Genomic DNA, 22,785 nt, shown 5'->3' with positions numbered 1-22,785 from the left:
TAGGGGAAGAAAAGCTCCTCTTTACTTTTTCGTTGCATGTGATTTGAATTTTATCTAGGAAGTCTTTAACTAACATTAAGAATACCTTCCTGTGTAATACTGTTGTGTTGTTGGATTGGGAGTTACATATTACAAATCACTGGGAAAATTCCAAAATGCAAATTCTCACCTCCACCCCAAATCCCACAACCAGGATCAAATGTATTTTCAAAACGATGAAGAGGTGATTCCAAAAGTTATTCCAACAGACATACAGCCCCCTTTCCTTAAGAACCACTACCAAAGGACAAAGTTTTAAACTATGCGCAAGCACAATTCTTATCAAGTCTCATTAAACTGCTTATAAAGAAAAGCATATGTTCAAATTGGGATAAGACAAGGTAAATTAAGCATGGGCCTTTTAAAAATTAACATCGTTCTTCTAATTGGAAGCCCCTCCCCATTTTATATGATGACAAAATGAAATTAAAACCACACAATATTCTAGAAAGTTAAAAGAACAACTGAATAGAACACTAATGCAGGCACTTCTACACACAAAGCATGAAAAGCACCTTAAGTATTTTACTTAGATAAAATCCATTAAACAACCATACCAGTTAGGACCTCTAAGAACCCCTGAAATGTTAATCATCTGGTTGAAGAGAAAACATAGTGATCATCAATTTAAGTAAAAAAGCATGTAATCCCAATACAAAAAAAAGTTACTTTATAGTTCTGAAGAAACTATACTGGTACACAGATTCCTTCCTTTATTTACCATTTATTTATTCACTGCCTGTTATGATGCTACAAAGGCTGGACTATGAGCAAAGAAAAGATAAGACGTAAGTCTTGACTCCTAGCCTCAGAGAGCTTATACTCTAATAAACAAGTCTACTGATTTTCAAAAATCAATAATTAACGGTTAAACATTTTTTGAAAGTTGAAATGAGCACCGGCAAAATTAGCAATAGATAATATTTTTTAAGCTCAGAAAACCTGGATTGAGATAGTATGAGGTTATAAGAAGAACTACTTTTTAATTGTGACCCTGAAACCAGAAAGTTCCTTCTGTTCATGTGTTAAAAGGTTTGCACTATAAATTTTATAAGGAAATTGTTTGACCAGTTTGAAAGCTGTCTATGGAAGATTCAAAAGTCAATTTGTAAAACGTCTCTTAGGCATTTACTGCTTTAGGTATGGGGCTAAGGGCTGAGATGATAAATTTATACTCAGTCCCCTCTTAACTTATTCATCTAACACAGCAGACAGGTAAATGGAATAATCTCACACAAATTTTCTAAAACACTCAAGGGTGTTTGGCAAGGATCACACCAAAGAACCGATAGTTAGTTTGGATCTCAAAGGATTACCAGGGCTTGCATGAGGAAAGCTGGTTCGGGATTTTAAATGTATTTGTGTGCATGGTGGTGGTGGTGGTGAGGGGCATAATACCTCAGAGTGAAGCAATTCAGTGTGTCTGAGGCACAGGGAAATAGAAACCTAACAGGAAGATGGAAATGTAGGCTGAGGTCAAGATGGGAAAGGTTGTATATACTCATTCACTATGTACTGAGAACATTTTATTTGTCAGTTACTGTGCTAGGTACTATGGATACAAGGGCTGGCAAAAGCAAACACAGTTGTTTCCTGCTATCTTGGAACTTACATAACAGCTGAATAGAGGCATACTGATTTTTTAAAACTACATACATGAGTACTTACATATGTAGTTATGAACTGAGATAAATGCTATGAAGGAAAGGAATATGGCGTAAAGAAAAGGTAATGGGATAACAAAGTAACATGACCTAGACTGGAATGAAAGTTGTGTATCAGGGAAGACTGAGATCCTAAGCATGAGAAGGAAACTGTGTGTGGGGGGTGGGGAGGTTATGGCCAAGTAGGCAGGGGCCAAAAGATTAAAGAGATTTGAAGATCTTACTAGGATTCTAGTCTTTATTCTAAAAGTGATGGGAGGATGGTTCTGAAGAACCTAGGGACAGGACAAGAATAAAGACGCAGCCGCAGAGAATGGACTTGAGGACACAGGGAGGGGGAAGGGTAAGCTGGGACGAAGTGAGAGAGTAGCATTGACATATATACACTACCAAATGCAAAACAGCTAGTGGGAAGCAGCCACATAGCACAGGGAGATCAGCTTGGTGCTTTGTGACCACCTAGAGGGGTGGGATAGGAAGGGCGGGAGGGAGACGCAAGAGGAAGGGGATATGGGGATATATGTATAGCTGATTCACTTTGTTATAAAGCAGAAACTAACACATCACTGTAAAGCAATTATACTCCAATAAAGATGTTTTAAAATAAATAAATAAATAAAAGTGATGGGAGGAACTTCCCTGGCAGTCCAGTGGTTAACACTCCATGCTTCCAATGCAGAGGGAGCAGGTTCGATCCCTGGTCTGGGATCTAAGATCTCACACGCTGCACAGCGTGGCCAGACAATTTTTTAAAATTAAAAAATAATAATGATAAAATAAAAGTGATGGAAAGCTACTCATCTGAGGTAGAGATGGGGAGTAAATGGAATGATCAGATTTACATTTCAGAAGTATTACTCCATCTACACTGTGGAAAACAGTTTGAGAGAACCAAACTTCATTTAGCAGACTGGATAGAAAACAGTTACGAGAGCTATGCAGCAGTCTAAGTGAGAAATGATGGTAGCCAGAATTAGGGTTATGACAATAAATGGAGACGGAAAAAATGTACACACAGTCAGTTCTCATTATTAGCAGAGTAAAATTTGTTGTAACCCCCAAATCAATTCTCCAGCGCTTTCAAGACATTTGCAGACATGCGAAGAACCAGGAAATATTTGAAGCACCCACAGCACACATTCTGCACACACTCCCAGCTGACACTGCACCAGGTGACACTCTGCCTATTTCAGCTCTCATACTGTAAACAAGCATCCTCTTCTCAGTCTATCTGGAGCCACGTGTTTTTTTTCGTTTTTTTTTTTTTTTGCATGTTTGTGCTTTCTGTTGGTAATTTTGCTGTTTAAAATGACCCCCAAGCATGGTGTTGAAGTGCTATCTAGTGTTCCTAAATACAAGAAGGCCATGATGTGTCTTCCAGAAAAAGTACATGTTAGATAAGTAACTACTGTGAATAATATAATGAGAACAAACCCTATTTGAGATTTACAAGGTTAAAGTTTGTAGGTCTTTGAAATGGATTAGATATGGGGATGGTAAAGGATAAGTTAGGAAAAGGACAAAGAAGTAGAAGGGAAACCACAGGACTTGGGTGTTATAGTCAGTATACATTCTGTCCAGTCTTAGTGTTATTGAATAACCACTGTCACACATTAGACGGTTCAACCATTCATCTTACAACACAGGAAGAGAGATTTAACAAGCCTGGTTCAACTACAGACTATACTGAATGGCCACTCCTCTGATCCTAATCAGCAAAATCCCAACCAAATTGAAGACATCAACAACGTGACTTACTGCCCTTCAGACCAACTTTGTCTGCCCTTGGCCAAAAGTAAGGACTGCCGGGGGCGGGGGGCGGGGGTGACCCAGCAGCCCCTACAGTCCAGGAACTGTTCTAAGGCTCATACCTAAACTTCAATGATAACATCCAAATGAATAACCCAAACAGATCTGATGCTTTCAGGGAAAGCATATGTTTTTCCTGGGCATAAACACACAGAACATCCATTTCAGGTAAGTTCACTTAGCAACATAAAATACCAAACATCCTCCTAACTAAATGAGTGACTGCTACTTCTTTACCAATTATAGCTTTCCCTCTGCTTTACTATGCCCTCCTTATAACATTTATTAAGATGTCAAATGACAGAATTACCCCTTTCTGACATTCACAAAAAGATAGACAAGATGAAAAGGCAGAGGGCTATGTACCAGATGAAGGAACAAGATAAAAACCCCAGAAAAACAACTAAATGAAGTGGAGATAGAAAGAAAGAGAATTCAGAATGATAGTGAAGATGATCCAGGACTTTGGAAAAACAATGGAGGCAAAGATCGAGAAGATGCAAGAAATATTTAACAAAGACCTAGAAGAATTAAACGAACAAACAGAGATGAACAACACAATAACTGAAGTGAAAACTACACTAGAAGGAATCAATAGCAGAATAACTGAGGCAGAAGAACGGATAAGTGACCTGGAAGACAGAATGGTGGAATTCACTGCTGCAGAACAAAATAAAGAAAAAAGAATGAAAAGAAATGAAGACAGCCTAAGAGACCTCTGGGACAACATTAAATGCAACAACATTCACATTATAGGGGTCCCAGAAGGAGAAAAGAGAGAGAAAGGACCTGAGAAAATATTTAAAGAGATTACAGTCGAAAACTTCCCTAACATGGGAAAGGAAATAGCCACCCAACTCCAGGAAGCACAGTGAGTCCCATACAGGAGAAACACGCAGAGACACATAGTAATCAAACTGGCAAAAATTAAAGACAAAGAAAAATTACTTAAAGCAGCAAGGGGAAAACAACAAACAACATACAAGGGAACTCCCATAAGGTTAACAGCTGATTTGTCAGCAGAAACTCTACAAGCCAGAGGGAGTGGCATGATATACTTAAAGTGATGAAAGGGAAGAACCTACAACCAAGATTACTCTACGAAGCAAGGATTTCATTCAGATTTGATGAAGAAATCAAAAGCTTTACAGACACGCAAAAGCTAAGAGAATTCAGCACCACCAAACCAGCTCTACAACAAATACTAAAGGAACGTCTCTAAGTGGGAAATACAAGAGAAGAAAAGGACCTACAAAAACAAACCCAAAACAATTAGGAAAATGGTCATAGGAACATACGTATTGATAATTACCTTAAATGTGAATGGATTAAATGCTCCAACCAAAATACACAGGCTTGCTGAATGGATACAAAAACAAGACCCATATATATGCTGTCTACAAGAGACCCACTTCAGACCTAGGGACACACACAGACTGAAAGTGAGGGGATGGAAAAAGACATTCCATGCAAATGGAAATCAAAAGAAAGCTGGAGTAGCTATACTCACATCAGAAAAAATAGACTTTAAAATAAAGAATGTTACAAGAGACAAAGAAGGACACTACATAATGATCAAGGGATCAATCCAAGAAGAAGACATAACAATTATAAATATATATGCACTCAACACAGGAGCACCTCAATACATAAGGCAACTGCTAACAGCTATAAAAGAGGAAATTGACAGTAACACAATAATAGTGGGAGACTTTAACACCTCACTTACACCAATGGACAGATCATCCAAAATGAAAATAAATAAGCAAATACAAGCTTTAAATAACACGTTGAACAAGATGGATTTAATTGATATTTATAGGTCATTCCATCCAAAAACAGCAGATTACACTTTCTTCTCAAGTGCACACGGAACATTCTCCAGGATAGATCACATCTTGGGTCACAAAACAAGCCTCAGTAAATTTAAGAATATTGAAATCATATCCAGCATCTTTTCTGACCACAACACTATGAGATTAGAAATGAACTACAGGGAAAAAAACATTAAAAACACAAACACATGGAGGCTAAACAATACATTACTAAATAACCAAGAGATCACTGAAGAAATCAAAGAGGAAGTCAAAAAATACCTAGAGACAAATGACGATGAAAACACGACGATCCAACTGGGATGCAGCAAAAGGAGTTCTAAGGGGGAAGTTTATAGCTATACAAGCCTACCTCAAGAAACAAGAAATATCTCAAATAAAAAATCTAACCTTACACCTAAAGGAACTAGAGAAAGAAGAACAAACAAAACCAAAAGTTAGCAGAAGGAAAGAAATCAAAGATCAGAGCAGAAATAAATGAAATACAAAGAAAACAATAGCAAAGATCAAAAAAACTAAAAGCTGGTTCTTTGAGAATATAAACAAAATTGATAAACCATTAGCTAGACTCATCAAGAAAATAAGGGAGAAGACTCAAATCAATAAAATTAGAAATGAAAAAGGAGAAGTTACAACAGACACCGCAGAAATACAAAGCATCCTAAGAGACTACTACAAGCAGCTCCATGCCAATAAAATGGACAACCTGGAAGAAATGGACAAATTCTTAGAAAGGTATAACATTCCAAGACTGAACCAGGAAGAAATAGAGAATATGAACAGACCAATCACAGGTAATGAAATTGAAACTGTGATTAAAAGTCTTCCAACAAACAAAAGCCCAGGACCAGATGGCTTCACAGGGGAATTCTATCAAACATTTAGAGAAGAGCTAACACCTATCCTTCTCAAACTCCTCCAAAAAATTGCAGAGGAAGGAATACTCCCAAACTCATTCTATGAGGCCACCATCACCCTAACACCAAAACCAGACAAAGATACCACAAAAAAAGAAAATTACAGACCAATATCACTGATGAATATAGATGCAAAAATCCTCAACAAGGGCTTCTCTAGTGTCGCAGTGGTTGAGAGTCCGCTTGCCAATACAAGGGACACGGGTTGTGCCCCGGTCTGGGAAGATCCCACATGCCGCAGAGTGGCTGAGCCCGTGAGCCATGGCCGCTGAGCCTGCGCATCCGGAGGCTGTGCTCCGCAACAGGAGAGGCCACGACAGTGAGAGGCCCGCTCACTGCAAAAAACAAAACAAAACAAAAAAGCCAAAATCCTCAACAAAATACTAGCAAACAGAATCCAACAACACATTAAAAGGATCATACACCATGATCAAGTGGGATTTATACCAGGGATGCAAGGATTCTTCAATATACACAAATCAATCAATGTGATACACCATATTAACATTTTGAAGAATAAAAACCATATGATCATCTCAAAAGATGCAGAAAAAGCTTTTAACAAAATTCAACACCCATTTATGATAAAAACTCTCCAGAAAGTGGGCATAGAGGGAACCTACCTCAACATAGCAAAAGCCATATACAACAAACCCACAGCAAACATTCTCAATGGAGAAAAACTGAAAGCATTTCCTCTAAGATCAGGAACAAGACAAGGATGCCCACTCTCACCACTATTATTCAACATAGTCTTGGAAGTCCTAGCCACGGCAATCAAAGAAGAAAAAGAAATAAAAGGAATACAAATTGGAAAAGAAAAAGTAAAACTGTCACTGTTTGCAGATGACATGATACTATAAATAGAGAATCCTAAAACTGCCACCAGAAAACTACTACAGCTAATCAATGAATTTGGTAAAGTTGCAGGATACAAAATTAATGCACAGAAATCTCTGGCATTCCTATACACTAAGGATGAAAAATCTGAAAGAGAAATTAAGCAAACACTCCCATTTACCATTGCAACAAAAAGAATAAAATACCTAGGAATAAACGTACCTAGGAGACAAAAGACCTGTATGCAGAAAACTATAAGACAGCGATGAAAGAAATTAAAGATGATACAAATAGATGGAGAGATATACCATGTTCTTGGATTGGAAGAATCAACATTGTGAAAATGACTCTACTACCCAAAGCAATCTACAGATTCAATGCAATCCCTATCAAACTACCACTGGCATTTTTCACAGAACTAGAACAAAAAATTTCACAATTTGTATGGAAACACAAAAGACCCCAAATAGCCAAAGCAGTCTTGAGGGAATAAAACGGACCTGGAGGAATCAGACTCCCTGACTTCAGACTATATTACAAAGCTACAGTAATCAAGACAATATGATACTGGCACAAAAAGAGAAACATAGATCAGTGGAACAAGATAGAAAGCCCAGATATAAACCCACACACCTATGGTCAACTAATGTATGACAAAGGAGGCAAGGATATGCAATGGAGAAAAGACAGCCTCTTCAATAAGTAGTGCTGGGAAAACTGGACAGCTACATGTAAATGAATGAAATTAGAACACTCCCTAACACCATACACAAAATAAACTCAAAATGGATTCCAGACCTCAATGTAAGACCAAACACTATAAAACCCTTAGAGGAAAACATAGGAAGAACACTCTGACATAAATCACAGCAAGATCTTTTTTGATCCACCTCCTAGAGTAATGGAAATGAAAACAAAAATAAACAAATGGGACCTAAATGAAACTTCAAAGCTTTTGCACAGCAAAGAAAACCATAAACAAGACAAAAAGACAACCCTTAGAATGGGAGAAAATATTTGCAAATGAAGCAACTGACAAAGGATTAATCTCCAAAATTTATAAGCAGCTCATGCAGCTCAATATTAAAGAAACAAACAACCCAATCCAAAAATGGGCAGAAGACCTAAATAGACATTTCTCCAAAGAAGACATACAGATGGCCAAGAAGCACATGGAAAGCTAGCTGCTCAACATCACTAATTATTAGAGAAATGCAAATCAAAACTACAATGAGGTATCACCTCACACCAGTAAGAATGGCCATCATTTCAAAATCTATAAACAATAAATGCTGGAGAGGGTGTGGAGAAAAGGGAACCCTCTTGCACTGTTGGTGGGAATGTAAATTGATACAGCCACTATGGAGAACAGTATGGAGGTTCTTTAAAAAACTAAAAATAGAATTACCATATGATCCAGCAATCTCACTAGTGGGCATATACCCAGAGAAAACCATAATTCAAAAAGACACTCGCACCCCAATGTTCACTGCAGCGCTATTTACAATAGCCAGGTCATGGAAGCAACCTAAATGCCCGTCGACAGATGAATGGATAAAAAAGATGTGATACATATATACAATGGAATATTACTCAGCCATAAAAAGGAACGAAATTGAGTCATTTGTTGTGAAATGGATGGACCTATAGACTGTCATACAGAGTGAAGTAAGTCAGAAAGAGAAAAACAAATATCATATATTAACGCATGTACCTGGAACCTAGAAAAATGGTACAGATGAACCGGTTTGCAGGGCAGAAGTTGAGACACAGATGTAGAGCACAAACATATGGACACCAAGGGGGGGAAACCCTGGCGGGGTGGGGATGGTGGTGTACTGAACTGGGCGATTGGGATTGACATGTATACACTGATGTGTATAAAACTGATGACTAATAAGAATCTGCTGTATAAAAAGTAATAATAAAAAAAAATAAAAAGAATTGCCCCTTTCTGACAACATCCAATCTAAAGCAAACCTCTGCTTCCTTCCAAAAATTACCCAAATAGGTCCTAACACCCTCTTACTGAGATATCCCATAGTATGTGCTCTCCCTCACTACATGGTAAGAAACCAAACCTGTGAGGGACATCTATACATATAAGAGAATATCAAGAAGAAAAAAGTGGTAAACAGTGCTTACATTACATATCAAATAGAAGAGCAAAGAAAACACCCACTAAATTAGTTACCTGGAGATTGTGAGGGATTTGAGGGAGAGTAATTTCAGTAAGCCTAGGAGGGCAACCTCTAAGTTTAGAGTTTATCTCGTAGTCTATGGAAATTAGTGCAAAACGCAATGATCAGCTGTGATATTTACAAAGAAAATTCTAATGGAAGAATTACCAAAAGATTGGATTAAAAAGAGGCCTGAGAGAGACTAATTTGAGAAATACTCACCAGGGAACTAAGGTAAAGCGGAAAGGGTGACATCAAGCTTTCCAACTGGGACATTTGGTGGATGGTAATATAACACAACAAAATAAGAATAAAAAAGGTTTAAGGTGGGAGAGGAGGAAGTTAAGATGTTAACTTTCAGACTTTTATGGGAGTCCCAGGTGGATTAACCTACAGGCAGTGCCATCTCATTGATTTATTCAAGTATTTGGGGGGTACCATCATTAGAAACTGTGCCAGGCTCTGCAAAAACTTATGAGCAAGACAGTCAGACTGCAACACACACACTTGGCGACTGAAAGTTCACTGAGGACAGAACTTATTCATCTTTAGTAAATCCAATTAGAGAAGCAAAAATAATGGTAAAATGAGCGAAGATGGCGGAAGAGTATGTCGCGGAGATCACCTTCCTCCCCACAGATACACCAGAAATACATCTACACATGGAACAACTCCTACAGAACACCTACTGAACACTGGCAGAAGACCTCAGACTTCCCAAAAGGCAAGAAACCCCCCACATACCTGGGTAGAGCAAAAGAAAAAAGAATAAACAGAGACAAAAGGATAGGGACGGGACCTGCACCAGTGGGAGGGAGCTGTGAAGGAGGAAAGGTTTCAACACACTAGGAAGCCCCTTCACGGGCAGGGACTGCAGGTGGCACAGTGGGAAAGCTTCGGAGCCGCGGAGGAGAGCACAGCAACAGGGGTGCGGGGGACAAAGCGGAGAGGTTCCCGCACAGAGAATCGGTGCCAACCGGCACTCACCAGCCCGAGAGGCTTGTCTGCTCCCCCGCCGGGGCGGGCGGGGCTGCGAGCTAAGACTCGGGCTTCGGTCGGAGCGCAGGAGACGGCTGGGGTTGGCGGCGTGAACACATCCTGCAGGGGGTTAGTGCGCCACGGCTGGCCGGGAGGGAGTCCGGGGAAAAGTCTGTACCTGCCAAAGAGGCAAGAGACTTTTTCTTACCTCTTTGTTTCCTGGTGCACGAGGAGAGGGGATTAAGAGCGCTGCTTAAAGGAGCTCCAGAGACGGCGCGAGCCGCGGCTAAAAGCATGGACCCCAGAGACGGGCATGAGACGCTAAGGCTGCTGCTGCCGCCACCAAAAAGCCTGTGTGCGAGCACAGGTCACTATCCACACCCCCTTCCAGGGAGCCTGCGCAGCCCGCCTGTGCAGGGTCCCGGGATTCAGGGACACTCCCCCGGGAGAACGCACGGCACGCCTCAGGCTGGTGCAACGTCACGCTGGCCTCTGCTGCCGCAGGCTCGCCCCACACTCCATGCCCCCCGCCCCCCCGCCTGAGTGAGCCAGAGCCCTGGAATCAGCTGCTCCTTTAACCCCATCCTGTCTGAGCGGAAAAACAGAGGCCCTCCGGCGACCTACACGCAGAGGCGGGGCCAAATCCAAAGCTGAGCCCCTGGGAGCTGTGAGAACAAAGAAGAGAAAGGGAAATCTCTCCTAGCAGCCTCAGAAGCAGCGGATTAAAGCTCCACAATCAATTTGATGTACCCTGCATCTGTGGAATACATGAATAGACAACGAATCATACCAAATTAAGGAGGTGGACTTTGAGAGCAAGATTTATGATTTTTTCCCCTTTTCTTTTTTTTGTGAGTGTGTATGTGTATGCTTCTATGTGAGATTTTGTCTGTATAGCTTTGCTTCCACCATTTGTCCTAGGACTCTATCCGTCCTTTTTTGTTTTGTTTTTTCTCTTAATAATTATTTTTCATTTTAATAACTTCATATTTTATCTTACTTTATATTACTTTATCTTCCTTCTTTCTTTTTTCCTTCCTTCCCTCCTCCCTCCCTCCCTCCCTCCTTTCTTTCTTTCTTTCTTCTAATTCTTTCTTTCTACTTTTTCTCCCTTTTATTCTGAGCCGTGTGGATGAAAGGCTCTTGGTGCTGCAGTCAGGAGTCAATGCTGTGCCTCTGAGGTGGGAGAGCCAACTTCAGGACACTGGTCCACAAGAGACCTCCCAGCTCCACATAATATCAAATGGCGAAAATCGCCCAGAGATCTCCATCTCAAAACCAGCACGCAGCTTCACTCAACGACCAGCAAGCTACAGTGCTGGACATCCTATGCCAAACAACTAGCAAGACAGGAACACAACCCCACCCATTAGCAGAGAGGCTGGCTAAAATCATAATAAGTCCACAGACACCCCAAAACACACCACCAGAGGTGGACCTGCCCACCAGAAGGACAAGATCCAGCCTCATCCACCAGAACACAGGCACTAGTGCCCTCCACCAGGAAGCCTACACAACCCATTGAACCAACCTTAGCCACTGGGGACAGACACCAAAAACAACGGGAACTACGAACCTGCAGCCTGCAAAAAGGAGACCCCAAACACAGTAAGATAAGCAAAATGAGAAGACAGAAAAACACACAGCAGATGAAGGAGCAAGATAAAAACCCGCCAGACCTAACAAATGAAGAGGAAATAGGCAGTCTACCTGAAAAAGAATTCAGAATAATGATAGTAAAGATGATCCAAAATCTTGGAAATAGAATAGACAAAATGCAAAAAACATTTAACAAGGACCTAGAAGAACTAAAGATGAAACAAACAACGATGAACAACACAATAAATGAAATGAAAAATACTCTAGATGGGATCAATAGCAGAATAACTGAAGCAGAAGAATGGATAAGTGACCTGGAAGATAAAATAGTGGAAATAACTACTGCAGAGCAGAATAAAGAAAAAAGAATGAAAAGAACTGAGGACAGTCTCAGAGACCTCTGGGACAACATTAAACGCACCATCATTCGAATTATAGGGGTTCCAGAAGAAGAAGAGAAAAAGAAAGGGACTGAGAAAATATTTGAAGAGATTATAGTTGAAAACTTCCCTAATATGGGAAAGGAAATAGTTAATCAAGTCCAGGAAGCACAGAAAGTCCCATACAGGATAAATCCAAGGAGAAATAAGCCAAGACACATATTAATCAAACTGTCAAAAATTAAATACAAAGCAAACATATTAAAAGCAGCAAGGGAAAAATACACACAAGGGAATCCCCATAAGGTTAACAGCTGATCTTTCAGCAGAAACTCTGCAAGCCAGAAGGGACTGGCAGGACATATTTAAAGTGATGAAGGAGAAAAACCTGCAACTAAAATTATTCTACACAGCAAGGATCTCATTCAGATTTGATGGAGAAATTAAAACCTTTACAGACAAGCAAAAGCTGAGAGAGTTCAGCACCACCACACCAGCTCTACAACAACTGCTAAAGGAACTTCTCTAGACAAGAAACACAAGAGAAGGAAAAGACCTACAATAACGAGCCCAAAACAATTAAGAAAATGGGAATAGGAACATACATATCAATAATTACCTTAAATGTAAATGGACTAAATGCTCCCACCAAAAGACACAGATTGGCTGAATGGATACAAAAACAAGACCCATATATTTGCTGTCTACAAGAGACCCACTTCAGACCTAGAGACACATACAGACTGAAAGTAAGGGGATGGAAAAAGATATTTCATGCAAATGGAAACCAAAAGAAAGCTGGAGTAGCAATTCTCATATCAGACAAAATAGAATTTAAAATAAAGACTATTAGAAGAGACAAAGAAGGACACTACATAATGATCAAGGGATCGATCCAGGAAGAAGATATAACAATTATAAATATTTATGCACCCAACATAGGAGCACCTCAATACATAAGGCAAATACTAACAGCCATAAAAGGGGAAATGGACAGTAACACATTCATAGTAGGGGACTTTAACACCCCACTTTCACCAATAGACAGATCATCCAAAATGAAAATAAATAAGGAAACACAAGCTTTAAATAATACATTGAACAAGATGAACTTAATTGATATTTATAGGACATTCCATCCAAAAACAACAGAATACACATTTTTCTCTAGTGCTCATGGAACATTCTCCAGGAGAGATAATATCTTGGGTCACAAATCAAGCCTTGGTATATTTAAGAAAACTGAAATTGTATCAAGTATCTTTTCCGACCACAACGCCATGAGACTAGATATCAATTACAAGAAAAGATCTGTAAAAAATACAAACACATGGAGGCTAAACAATACACTACTTAATAACGAAGTGATCACTGAAGAAATCAAGAAGCAAATAAAAAAATACCTAGAAACAAATGACAATGGAGACACAACGACCCAAAATCTATGGGATGCAGCAAAAGCAGTTCTAAGAGGGAAGTTTATAGCAATACAATCCTACCTTAAGAAACAGGAAACATCTCGAATAAACAACCTAACCTTGCACCTAAAGCAATTGGAGAAAGAAGAACAAAAAAACCCCAAAGTTAGCAGAAGGAAAGAAATCATAAAAGTCAGATCAGAAATAAATGAAAAAGAAATGAAGAAAACGATAGCAAAGATCAATAAAACTAAAAGCTGGTTCTTTGAGAAGATAAACAAAATTGATAAACCATTAGCCAGACTCATCAAGAAAATAAGGGAGAAGACTCAAATCAACAGAATTAGAAATGAAAAAGGAGAAGTAACAACTGACACTGCAGAAATACAAAAGATCATGAGAGATTACTACAAGCAACTCTATGCCAATAAAATGGACAACCTGGAAGAAATGGACAAATTCTTAGATATGCACAACCTGCCAAGACTGAACCAGGAAGAAATAGAAAATATGAACAGACCAATCACAAGCACTGAAATTGAAACTGTGATTAAAAATGTTCCAACAAACAAAAGCCCAGGACCAGACGGCTTCACAGGGGAATTCTTTCAAACATTTAGAGAAGAGCTAACACCTATCCTTCTCAAACTCCTCCAAAATATAGCAGAGGGAGGAACACTCCCAAGCTCATTCTACGAGGCCACCATCACCCTGATACCAAAACCAGACAAGGATGTCACAAACAAAGAAAACTACAGGCCAATATCACTGATGAACACAGATGCAAAAATCCTCAACAAAATACTAGCAAACAGAATCCAACATCACATTAAACGGATCATACACCATGATCAAATGGGGTTTATTCCAGGAATGCAAGGATTCTTCAATATACGCAAATCAATCAACGTGATACACCATATTAACAAACTGAAGGAGAAAAACCATATGATCATCTCAATAGATGCAGAGAAAGCTTTCGACAAAATTCAACACCAATTTATGATTAAAAACCCTACAGAAAGTAGGCATAGAGGGAACTTTCCTCAACATAATAAAGGCCATATATGACAAACCCACAGCCAACATCATCCTCAGTGGTGAAAAACTGAAACCATTTCCACTAAGATCAGGAACAAGACAAGATTGCCCACTCTCACCACTCTTATTCAACATAGTCTTGGAAGTTTTAGCCACAGCAATCAAAGAAGAAAAGGAAATAAAAGGAATCCAAATCAGAAAAGAAGTAAAGGTGTCACTGTTTGCAGATGACATGACACTATACATAGAGAATCCTAAAGATGCTACCAGAAAACTACTAGAACTAATCAATGAATTTGGCAAAGTAGCAGGATACAAAATTAATACACAGAAATCTCTGGCATTCCTATACACTAAGGATGAAAACTCTGAAAGTGAAATCAAGAAAACACTCCCATTTACCACTGCAACAAAAAGAATAAAATATCTAGGAATAAACCTACCTAAGCAGACAAAAGACCTGTATGCAGAAAATTATAAGACACTGATGAAAGAAATTAAAGATGATACAAATAGATGGAGAGATATACCATGTTCTTGGATTGGAAGAATCAACATTGTGAAAATGACTCTACTACCCAAAGCAATCTACAGATTCAATGCAATCCCTATCAAACTACCAGTGGCATTTTTCACAGAACTAGGACAAAAAATTTCACAATTTGTATGGAAACACTAAAGACCCCAAATAGCCAAAGCAATCTTGAGAATGAAAAACGGAGCTGGAGGAATCAGGCTCTCTGATTTCAGACTATACTACAAAGCTACAGTAACCAAGACAGTATGGTTCTGGCACAAAAACAGAAATACAGATCAATGGAACAGGATAGAAAGCCCAGAGATAAACCCACGCACATATGGTCACCTTATCTTTGATAAAGGAGGCAGGAATGTACAGTGGAGAAAGGACAGCCTCTTCAATAAATGGTGCTGGGAAAACTGGACAGGTACACATAAAAGTATGAGATTTGATCACTCCCTAACACCATACACAAAAATAAGCTCAAAATGGAGTAAAGACCTAAATGTAAGGCCAGAAACTATCAAACTCTTATAGGAAAATATAGGCAGGACACTCTATGACATAAATCACAGCAAGATCCTTTTTGACCCATCTCCTAGAGAAATGGAAATAAAAATAAACAAATGGGACCTAATGAAACTTCAAAGCTTTTGCACAGCAAAGGAAACCATAAACAAGACCAAAAGACAACCCTCAGAATGGGAGAAAATATTTGCAAATGAAGCAACTGACAAAGGATTAATCTCCAAAATTTATAAGCAGCTCATGCAGCTTAATAACAAAAAAACAAACAACCCAATCCAAAAATGGGCAGACCTAAATAGACATTTCTCCAAAGAAGATATACAGACTGCCAACAAACACATGAAAGAATGTTCAACATCACTAATCATTAGAGAAATGCAAATCAAAACTACAATGAGATATCATCTCACACCAGTCAGAATGGCCATCATCAAAAAATCTAGAAACAATAAATGCTGGAGAGGGTGTGGAGAAAAGGGAACCCTCTTGCACTGTTGGTGGGAATGTAAATTGATACAGTCACTGTGGAGAACAGTATGGAGGTTCCTTAAAAAACTACAAATAGAACTCCCATATGACCCAGCAATCCCACTCCTGGGCATATACCCTGAGAAAAACATAATTCAAAAAGAGTCATGTACCAAAATGTTCATTGCAGCTCTATTTACAATAGCCCGGAGATGGAAACAACCTAAGTGTCCATCATCAGATGAACGGATAAAGAAGATGTGGCACATATATACAATGGAATATTACTCAGCCATAAAAAGAAACGAAATTGAACTATTTGTAATGAGGTGGATAGACCTAGAGTCTGTCATACAGAGTGAAGTAAGTCAGAAAGAGAGAGACACACAAATACCGTATGCTAACACATATATATGGAATTTAAGAAAAAAAAATGTCATGAAGAACCTAGGGGTAGGACAGGAATAAAGACACAGACTTACTAAAGAATGGACTTGAGGATATGGGGAGGGCGAAGGGTAAGCTGTGACAAAGCGAGGGAGAGGCATGGACATATATACACTACCAAACGTAAGGTAGATAGCTAGTGGGAAGCAGCCGCATAGCACAGGGAGATCAGCTGCGTGCTTTGTGACCACCTGGAGGGGTGGGATAGGGAGGGTGGGAGGGAGGGAGACGCAAGAGGGAAGAGATATGGGAACTTATGTATATATATAACTGATTCATTTTGTTGTAAAGCAGAAACTAACACACCATTGTAAAGCAATCATACTCCAATCAAGATGTTAAAAAAAAAATAATGGTAGAAATAGATCCTTTGTACTGCACAATGAGTGGTTTCCAAAACCCTTCCCTTAATATATAAACACAATTTTACCCTTGTTTCCAACAAATCTAAATGCTATGGGCCAACTGCATCACCCAGTGAACCAATTATCTTTCATATATCTTGTACACACCACACTGCTGTTCTCATTTTTTCTCATTTATTCTGTTAGAGTTATGAATTAACTTGGGACAGTCTTAATATCGTTCTCGTAAATAAAACTAATTATTAGTCATCTTTCTTCTTCAGTTTCCTCAATGAGGTCCCTTTCTCCTCTTTTTCAGTAGTGAGCCCTAATCATTGCTGATAATAAGCGTTAGCGGTACTATACCTGTATCCCTCCCCACCAAATCACAAGTGAAATCGTGTAACTTAATGCCATCAATGTACAAAGAACTTAGAAAATGCTCAGAAATCACCTTCTTAATCTCTGCAAATCTATTTCTTCAGATTAAACTTACTTTTCTTCAAGCACAAGCAGTCCAGATAATGTAGTCTTTCCTGTTACATTATTGTAAATGCCCACACAGTACTTTCAGCTATGTTATGGGATCTCTAAGCTCCCTTCCAACTCTGAAAACTGATGATTCTGTAACAGGCCCGAGATTTTTATTAGCATTTTAAACAGTTTCCAAGGGCATATGCCTTCCAATAGGCAAAACACATAAATATATTTGGTGACATAAACCATAATCAAGCTAGGAAATTCTACAATGCAGTGAATTATTTTAAGATTGTATCAAATGGTATTTAAAAATAATAGATTGGTAGATTTTACAATGACTTCTTAAACTTCCCCAATCCTTACATGCTTTTTTTACTCTGGAATGAAAATCAAATTCAACTAAAACAAGTTACCTATTGAAAACTCACATGGCCAAGGCACTAAATAAAGTGGAGGATCCAGTTCAGTAAGACAAGGTCCCTACCCGTTCCTATCCCCACCCCAAGTGTGCTGTTTGTATTGTGTGCTTTCACACCTACCTAGAACTTCAAGACCTAGCTCAGATCACTCCTTGAACATGAGTGAATCTCCTTGCTTTCATCTTCTCTGCCACTTAAGCCTGAACACTACATACTGCCCTGGGTTATTTATGTTTTTACAAATGCCTTAAACACTCAACAAGCATGCAGAGAATACTGAAGGCAAGCACTATCTTCAACTTTTTGTCGTCCCTCTCAGGGAATTATTTAATCTTCTAGCACAAAATACTCCCTAAGCCTAACTTAGAGGAAACTGAAATTTAAGGTCTTACTCTTAATGTCCCCTAGTCAAAATCTTGCAGAAGTAGAATATGGTAATTTAGAGTTCATGCTCTGGGGGTATCTGGAAATCCCTGATCTACTACTGTTTAACTGGCCTTGGGCAAGCACTCAGCATCACCAGATTGAAGTTTCCTCAGCTGAAACAGAGATTGCTACTAGTATCCACTTTACTAAAGTTGTAAGGATCAAGTGTATAAAGTCCACAGTAAGCATTAACAATTATGTACAGAGAAATAAAAGAACGGTAAAAAAATTTTTTTAGCTCTTGATTCCTTGGAATACTGGAATTCAGCTGGTAATGAAGCATATGAAAATAAAAGCTGGTGATGAAGCATATGAAAATAAAAGCAGAACCTCATTAGTTACCTCAACCTACTGAATATTCAGTATTAATATTTATAGGTGCAGCATTCACTTTGTTTATACACATTAAAATTTTCATTGTTATCTACAGAATCACTACTTACTGCCACTAAACCATAGTATCCTACCTTCGAAGAACACTAAAACATGAAAGAAAAAAGGACACTAGGGTTTTTTCCCCCCAATAAATTGCGCCTATAATTTAAGTCCTACCAAAAAAAAAAAATCTTTAAAAACGTTGACATTCCAAAATTTTGAAGTCTGCATCCATTTCTTTACCTTCTTTACATTAAAAAAACTATTTAGTTATTCAGAGACCTGAAAATTTGGGCCTATAAGGGACCTTTTGTAATTACCCATGTACAAGTCTCTCAAAAGTGAATTTAATCCCAAACTAAGTAGCCTGTCCAAGATATCAGATAGTACACAGCAAAGAATCCTACAGGACTAGAACCCATATTTGTAACTGGTAGGTCATATTCCCTTTGGATTCCACCATGAGAAAAATGGTTTTTTCTTCCTTTTGGATGTAATATCTTCTTCTCCCCTTAGCACAAGGTAGAGTGGTCTGCACATGTTAGATTTTCTATAATGTTAATCTTGTCCTCAAGATCCTTCTAGCACTAGGTATTTTAAAACATGTAACAATGATATTTACAGCAAAATAAACAAGTAAATAAATTTCTAGTGAGAAATTAGAAAGCATCATTTAAAAATAGAACACATGTACTCAAATACGGAAAAATCTTCAAAACACTTGACCGCAAACGTTATTTTAATTAATCTCTTAAGTGTCAGTAATCTAATATATATAGTGCTTTGGTTCCCAAGACTTGTCTATTACTGAATGGTCTGAGCGTATTAAGTCTTAAAAACTTAGTTGTTAAAAATATCTTAATGACAAATTACTGGAAGTCATTTACTGTTCTTAGGCATATCTTCTATAATATTCACCAACTATTAAAAATATTATCAGTATCACATTTTTAGGAGTAATCCTCCAAGCAATGTTTTAACTTATTCAAGCCCAAATTGGTAGATAATCCTTATCAAGTTCAACACTAGTATATCTTAACATCAGAGCATTACTCTTCCATATAATTAGAAAAAACAAAAACAAAAAATTCCTCAGGCATGTACGTATTACCTTTCCTTTAGAGGAAATGTAAGAAAGAAAGCTTCAGTCAATAATCACATATGCAGTATTATCACATGACTTGACTTCTTTATTCTAAACATATTATCCACACACAAGTCTGACTAGTGGAACAAAACTGTACTATTATAGGGAAAGTCCTATCTTTAGACTAAAACTGAACACAATCAGAATGAAAGTCAGTACTTTTACAGAATGAGCCAAACTGACAGAAATGGGAGGGGGTAAAAATCACACCACACATTCTACCTACTTAAAGTTTTTTATGTATGTTCCATTCAAATGTTTATTTAAATTTTAATGGCTTGCATTGGGAGCAAGCAAAGCTCCAAAGGGAAGTAAACAGCATTCTAATCCTTTAAAAAACAAACAAAACCTTTTATTTATTTTAATCTTGATTTTGACCCTAGAACTCACAAATCTAAAAATATTAATGCCCAAAATAAACACGTCTCTTCCAAAAACGAACACTCGAACCTTTATTATTAGCAAACTAATTTTAAAACTTTTGAATACAATACTTAAAAACTCCCTAGATAGCAAAACTTTTTGAGAATCATTTCTGGCTATGAAGTCACAGAACCAAAATGTCATTGGCTATTTTAATATGCCAGCATATTAACTTAATTAGGAACAGATTATTACATTTTTCTTGGTTCTCCTTTCACAAATCAAAAATTATTTCCCCAGTACATAAGGTTTGGGCGTGTTTTCAGGTGTTAAAACGTACCGTTCATACAAAAAAAACAAATAAGCCCGTCAGCCACAATTTAAATTGAAGACTATTTTTTCTTCCCTTTAAAATGCACAGAAAATAAAACCACTAGAGAACAAAACAAGTATCCAAGCTATAAAAAGCTAATTAGATCGGGAGTTGATTGATTTTGTGATGGGATAGAAGGCGGGAAGGAAAGAATGTAACAATTTCTGTAGTGCAAAAAAAAAAGAGGGAGAGAAACCAAGATTACCCGTGAAAATATAACAATTCTTCAATATGCATGTGACCAAGGTTTGGAACCAACCGTACAAGTCTCCTGGAACAGAACTTTATAACAAACCTTCACATTCACCATCCCCATATTAGAAAACTCCTTTCAATAAGACCCATTTGCTTGTTGCACCTTTTTGTTTCAGGTTCAGTAATTCACCTTTCTGGCAGTAATTTTGGATCTAAGGAAATGAGACTGAAACCCCGAGATCCTGCTTGGGTTTTTGCCTGACGAGGGAAAATGACAAGAAATGCTGGCGGGAAAACCCTACGAGTCAAGTTTCCACCCTCCTGGCTCCCCCTCCACCTTCTTCCCACCTTGACGAAAGGAATAATCCAAAGAAAGTTTATAGCCCAATCCCCGAAGGGCTGGAAAAGAAAGCAAATCGTTCGAGCTGAATGCACCTAGGCCCGCTCACATCTGCGAGAAAGGAGGCGGCAGCTGGGACCCCGAGTGGGCAGCAACAGCAGCTCTGGCCCCGGGAGCAGGGCGGCCTAGCGCCTCGGGCAGGCCGGCGGGTAGGCCTGGCCTCCGGGTCTCCAAGCGTAGAGCGACTCCCTTGCTCACAATGGTGCGTGATCTCGCTCCTTCACGCTACCTGGGACGCGAAAGTCACGTCCTGGGAGGGCAGAGCATGCGGTGGGGGACGCAGAAGAGGCCTAGGACCAGAGACGGGCAACGGCCTAGAGGAAAGAATGGGGGAAGGGGGTTAGAAGGTGGGCGAGGAAAGGGACCTGCCAGGATCGGGGAGCGGAGGGTGGCCTGGAGACCTCCGCAAAGCCGAGCAACCAGTTAAGGCCAAAGGGGTGGGGCAAGGCCTGTGTGAGGGCCAGGGCCGCGGATGGGGGACCCCGAGGGGAGCTGAGGGTCGGATTTCGGCCTCACCTGAAGTCCTTGTCGCTGGATGTCATTTTTTCCAGCAAATTGGAAATGTGGTACGAGGCGCTCGCCATGTTGCCGGCCTCGATCCCGCCCGCCGGCGCTGCTCGTGCTGCTGCCCGCCGCCGCCGCCGCTGGGGCTCCTCCTCTCGCTCGCCGCGGCTCCCGCTTCCAGGGTCGCAGCGCGACGCAGACGCTGACAAGGGAGGCGCCTGGACGGGCTGCCCCCTCCCCGGCGAGGCGTGGGCCTGTCCCGGGGGAAGCAGAGGCTACGGGGCCGACCTAACGACGGCGCTGCTCGCCGGAAAACGAGTTCATGAGCAGCGAGGAGTACAGCAGGCTCTCTCTGGAGAGGCAGCCACTTCCACTCGGGGCAGTCCCACTCCCACTCCCTCCGCACTCGCTCCCTAAGGCAAGAGGCCAAAACCCGCCTCCTTCGCTCCGGGGGAGAGCGCGGCAGACGCGGGACGCTACGGAAAGCTGAGGTCAGGGTTCAAGGAAGTCTCCCCACGCACGCTGTGGAGACGCTAGGTAAAGGACAATCCTGTTGGCTGAAGCCTGTGTCAATCTTCGCGTACCCGCCCTTCAGGAGGCATGACAACGGCCAAAAGGGGCTGTTCTCGCGAGACTTGAAAGCGGCGGTTAAAGGATTGGGGGCCAGTGGGAGGAGGAGACCTTCATCCGACAATAACTTGTTTTTCCTGTACGACAGTAAGAGAAAAAGCTTACGATTTTTAAGGCGCATAAGGCCTAGGAGTAAAGTTAATTAACAGGTTAGACTCGGGGCGAACAGAAGAGTTATTAGAAGGAGCTTTCGTTCTGAATCGGACGCGTGGCCTGCATTGCCTTAACCACGATGGTGCAAGTTGCCACGTGAAAACCACAAATCCCAGAATTCAGTCCGCATGTTACACTGGGTCAAGATATGATTGGCTGAAGGAACTTGTAGCTTCCTCATTGGCTCCATGGGAGGCCTGAATGCTGGGATTTGTAGTCTGGCGAGGCAGCTGTGTTGAGTAAATCCTTCGGAGTACGGTGGATTAGATTTCTGCAGCAGATTCGAATTTTCACTTACAGTTGTTTTTGGCTG

General features: G+C 39.9%; 1 protein-coding gene across 1 annotated transcript in view; it reads right to left on the bottom strand.

Annotated features, from left to right (window-relative positions):
- CAND1 (cullin associated and neddylation dissociated 1) overlaps positions 1 to 21,986 on the bottom strand; it is a 53,410-nt gene extending 31,424 nt beyond the window's left edge. The window contains exon 1 of the mRNA XM_082665897.1: positions 21,702 to 21,986. Coding sequence (XP_082522023.1) covers positions 21,702 to 21,769 — 68 coding nt within the window. The 5' untranslated portion in view covers positions 21,770 to 21,986. The remainder of the gene's footprint in view (positions 1 to 21,701) is intronic.
- Positions 21,987 to 22,785: the final 799 nt, after the last annotated feature.

This window comes from Grampus griseus, assembly GCF_964374135.1.
Source record: "Grampus griseus genome assembly, chromosome: 11".
Lineage (NCBI taxonomy): Eukaryota > Metazoa > Chordata > Mammalia > Artiodactyla > Delphinidae > Grampus > Grampus griseus.
The sequence above is the reverse complement of the archived record's forward strand: the minus strand, read 5'-3'. Positions and strand labels throughout refer to the sequence as shown.